This window comes from Salvia miltiorrhiza, chromosome 3, assembly GCF_028751815.1.
Source record: "Salvia miltiorrhiza cultivar Shanhuang (shh) chromosome 3, IMPLAD_Smil_shh, whole genome shotgun sequence".
NCBI classification, from domain to species: Eukaryota; Viridiplantae; Streptophyta; class Magnoliopsida; order Lamiales; family Lamiaceae; genus Salvia; species Salvia miltiorrhiza.
This window is the reverse complement of record NC_080389.1, coordinates 49936270-49941188: the sequence shown is the minus strand read 5'-3', so window position 1 is coordinate 49941188 and position 4919 is coordinate 49936270. Positions and strand designations below refer to the sequence as shown.

General features: G+C 47.7%; 1 protein-coding gene across 1 annotated transcript; it reads right to left on the bottom strand.

Moving 5' to 3' along the window:
• Positions 1-819: 819 nt before the first annotated feature.
• LOC131018941 (uncharacterized) lies at positions 820-3054 on the bottom strand. The gene has a single exon (XM_057947624.1). The coding sequence runs from the start codon at positions 3052-3054 to the stop codon at positions 820-822; it is 2235 nt and encodes a 744-aa protein (XP_057803607.1).
• Positions 3055-4919: the final 1865 nt, after the last annotated feature.

Sequence of the window (4919 nt, the reverse complement as noted above, 5' to 3'; positions counted from 1 at the left end):
CCCTTAGTGGAACAAAGATGGTACACCCCCGCAGAGCGGCCCTTAAGATGGTACACCCTCGCAGAGCGGCCCTTAATGAAACAAAGATGGTACACCCCCGCAGAGCGGCCCTTAATGAAACAAAGATGGTACACCCCCGCAGAGCGGCCCTTAGTGAAACAAAGATGGTACACCCCGCAGAGCGGCCCTTAGTGGAACAAAGATGCATTGTGAGTGTGTGTCCAGATGTTACACAGGTAAGAGTATGTTTCCCTAAACCATGAAATCCATTTTATTAAGATGTCCATGGCCCAAACCTCATTAAAACCTAGTGGGAAAAAGAGTGTTTGGTCTACATGATGGTAACTGAATATAGCACTTACACGTAAAATTTCTTGAGGTTACTTATGTTCCATGGCCTGGTGAGTGGCCGCCCTTCTTGGTCTGCTAGGTGATAAGCTCCTCCTCCCAAGACTTCCGTGATGACAAAAGGACCTTCCCAGTTAGCTTCAAATTTCCCTACGGGCTTCAAGGCGTCTGCCCGTTTGAGTACCAAGTCTCCCTTCCCGAGTCTGCGCAGCTTTACTTTCTTGTCGTAACCAGCCTTGATAATGCTTTTGTACTTTGCCGCCCTTACTTGTGCTTCCTCTCTCTATAGCTCAATCAAGTCCAAGTCAAGTCGGCGCAATTCCTCATTCTATGCAGTGTTATAGGTTGTGACCCGATGAGATTCCAGTCTTACTTCAGCAGGTACCACAGTGTTCAACCCATATACCAAAGTAAAAGGAGCCTCTCCGGTTGCGGTCTTCGGGCTGGTTCTAAGTGCCCATAACACTGTGTCTAACTCCTCAACCCATCGTCCCCTGCTTCGTTCAAGTCTCTTCTTGATCCCCTCACATATAGTGCGGTTTGCCAGCTCTCTACCTGTACGTTGGCCTGGGGGTGGGCTACTGACACAAATTTCTGTGTGATATCCATTCGAGAACAAAAATCCTCAATCCTCTTGCTCGTGAACTGGGTTCCATTGTCCGAAACCAAAATCCTTGGCACCCCGTATCGACAACAGATGTTTTTCCATATGAACTTCTCTACTGTGTTATCGTCAATTTTGGTGACAGCCTCTGCTTCAATCCATTTAGAGAAGTAGTCTACGGTGACTATAAGAAAGTACTTGCCTCCCGGAGTAGTTGGTAATTTACCCACAATGTCGATTCCCCACTTATCGAAAGGATGCGCAGCATACATGATCCCCATTTCTTCCCCAGATATATTGATTTTGGGAGCGTGTTTCTGACAAGCCTCGCATTTTTGCACGAAGGCCTTCGATTCTTTGCTGATTCCGGGCCAGTAAAATCCTGCTCTGATTATTTTCCTCGTCAAATCCCTGTGTCCGCTGTGGTTACCGCAGCACCCTTGATGGACCTCTTTTAAGGCAAACTGTGCTTCTTCAGGGGCCAGGCATTTCAGGAATGGGTGTGTGAAGGACCTCTTATAGAGCTGATTGTCGATGAGGCAATAATTCTCGTATTTGGCATACCGTGAGGTGTCCTCTTTCATTCGTTTACCATTCTTCAGATAGTATATGATGGGCGTTCTCCAGTCATCCTTGGTTTCAATATTATATACCTGCGCTACCACTCCCCTTTTAGGTTCGAACATCAAAGTAATGTCCTCGCTCCAGGTTTGTTCAACTGCGCTGGCTACTCTAGCCAGGAGGTCCGCTCGTTGGTTTTCTTCCCTCGGCACTTGTTGTATTTCAAATTTCTCAAACTTCTTACCAATCTCCCGGACCTTGTCAAAGTAGTGTTTCATTCTTTCTTTCTTTATCCCGCAACCTCTTGTTAATTGTTGTGCCACCAATTGAGAATCGGTCTTAATCACTGCGTTGTCGGCTCTGAGTTCTCTGAGTATGTGAGCTGCCCTTAGCACTGCTTCATATTCGGCTTCGTTATTGGATAACTTATCTTCAAACTTGATAGCGAATTGATAGACTTCCCCTTCAGGTGAGGTAATGTAGATTCCCACCCCACACCCTTCTTTAGTGACCGAACCATCAACTTGCGCTGTCCACGGCCCCTTCATAGGCCACCTTGTTGTTTCTTGGATAAAATCCGCTAATGCCTGCGCTCTAATGGTAGTGCGTGGCTCAAACTCGACCTCATATTCTCCAAGCTCTATGGCCCATTTCACCATTTTCCCTGCTAGATCCGGTCGCCCTAGGATTTGTCTGAATGGTATTATTGTTCTCACAATGACCTTGTGTGATAAGAAATATGGCCTTAACTTTCTGGCCGTGATCATGATTGTGTATGCGGTCTTTTCAACCTCGGTATAGCGTAGCTCTGCACCCTGGATGACTTTGCTTACAAAGTATACCGGTTGTTGTTGCCGGTTCTCCTCTTGGACCAGCACTGAGCTCAGAGATTCGACTCCCACAGAGATATATAGGTACAGTGGTTCTCCCGAATAAGGCTTTGTTAGCACTGGTAGTTTGGTTAGGTAGGCCTTTAGGTCTTCGAAAGCTCTCTGGCACTCGCTACTCCATTCAAATCGACTTCCTTTCCTTAGAACTTTGAAAAACGGTAGACTTCGCTCAGCTGAGCGTGAGATGAACCGACTCAGTGTGGTAATCTGACCATTGAGTGTTTGAATCTCTTTGACATTCCTGGGTAGGGTCATGTTCAAGATGGCTTTAACTTTGTCAACATTGACTTCAATTCCCTCTGGTGTTACCCTGTAACCCAAGAACTTTCCTGATTGCACTCCAAAGGTGCACTTGGTGGGGTTGAGCATTAGTCTATTCTTGCGGACCACTGAGAAGGTTTCCTCCAAATCGGCCACGTGGGAACTGGCTTTGATGCTGCGCACCAGCATGTCGTCAACATACACCGATATGTTTCTCCTCAACTGCGTCTTGAAAATTTTGTCCATCATACGCTGGTATGTGGCCCCTGCATTCTTGAGGCCGAAGGGCATGCTTTTCCATCCGAAGACTCCTGTGCACACTGCGAAGGCAGTCTTGGCTACATCCCCCGGGTGCATCTTTACTTGATGATATCCTTGGTAGGCATCCATCATGGACAGGAGCTCACACCCCGAAGTAGCGTCCACCAGCTGGTCTATCCGAGGGAGTGGGTAACAATCCTTAGGACAAGTTGCGTTAAGATCTCTTTAGTCCACGCACATTCTCCATACCTTGGCTTTCTTCTCTACCATGACTGCATTAGATATCCATTCAGGATACTGGATTTCTATGATATGTCCTGCTTCGAGGAGGGCTTGGACTTGTTCCCGAATTGCTGCGTCCTTCTCCGCACCGAAGTGTTAAGACGATGTTCAGCTAGCTCTCTGTCTATCCCTTTTAGGTCGGAAGTGTTGAATGCAAATACATCCGCATTCCTACGCAGGCATGCGGTGACTTCTCTTCGGAGGACGGGTGTCATTCCTGCTCCAATCTTGGTGGTGTATCCCTCCTTGTCAGGAAAAAGTTCGATGGACAGGCACGCGTCACTTGTGGAAACAAGGGGTTGTTTATCAGCTCCGTCTCTGAGTTCCATGATTTCTCTACGTTCAGGGTTTGATGCGGTGACTATCCCCGTCTTCTCCTTTCTTCGATCATTGGGTTTCTTCGGGGTTTTTGCTTGCTTTTGTTTTTACTTCCGAGTGTTGGGGTCGTCTCCAATACTATCCTCTTGTTGCACAGTACGCTGGGTTAAAGTTTGTACGTGACATTGCTTCGATGTAGCTTGATCCCCCCACACTTCCCCAATCCTTCCACCGTCTATCGGAAACTTCATTTTGAGGTAGAATGTGGAAACCACTGCCTTGAAGGTGTTTAAAGCAGGCCACCCCAAAATGATGTTGTATGTGGGCTTTAGAGCATCTATGATCAAGAATCTGATTGTTCTGGTTTTATCACCCTGCGATCGTTCCAAGGTGACCGACAATTCTACCATCCCGATCGGTATTACTGATTCTCCTGAGAATCCGTAGAGTGGTGCATTCGTTGGTTCAATACTGACATCTGAGCCAAGGGCCTTCCAGCAGTCCCAGTACACAATATTCACCGCGCTGCCCGAGTCTACGAAAACTCGGTGGACCAGGCATCCGGCCACATCTGTTGAGAAGACTAATGCATCGTCATGGGGGTACATTAGCGATCTGGCATCCTCCGGGCCAAAGGATATGGTGGGTTCACTGGCTGCGCTGGTAATAGCCATGACCTTTGAGTTAAAGTGTCCTGTTCTCACAGCCCTGACAAGTTGTTTCTTCGCTCTGTTTGATGTGGGCGTACCATTTTCTCCGACAATCATATTAATTTCCCTCTGGAAAGGTGGTCGTTCTGGTATTTCATTCCTTAGTTCTCCTTCGCGTCTATCATCCGCGCCATTCCTCATCTCCCTCTCGTCACGTCTGTGATTATCATGATTACGGTTGTGTCGTTCTCTGTTCATCTTCTTCGGAGGTCCAGCAATAAATCTGTCCAACTGACCTTGTCTCACCAATATCTCCAAATGGTTCATCAAGTGTCCGCAATTCGCGGTTGTGTGTCCATAAGCATTATGGTATTCACACAGCAAGTCATTCTTCCCTGGTTTGGGATTACCACGGGTGTAGTTCCATGGGGCTCGGAACCAAGTTTCGTCTTTGACAAGATGGAAGATTTCGTCAGCAGGCCTATTCAACGGATGGCATTCCTGTATATCACCGCCTTTGTTGCGCCGATCATTCTGCGCAGGTCCTGGGGAAGGAGACCTGGTCTCGATTGCCATGGCTGGTATTCTTGGTGGTAGGCCCTTGTATGGTGTTCTCTGAGAGTGTTTATCGCTGGGATGCATCCCGTTGTCACCTTTCTTCACGCGGAGTTTATCGGCTTCGGCCCCTCGTGCGGCCTTAGCGTCCTCCAATTGCAGGTATCCTGGTAGTATGGCCATGATGTT

What these genes read in the sequence shown, in the direction of transcription:
- LOC131018941 (XM_057947624.1), bottom strand. Translation starts at nt 3,054, where the DNA reads ATGGATGCCTACCAAGGATATCATCAAGTAAAGATGCACCCGGGGGAT.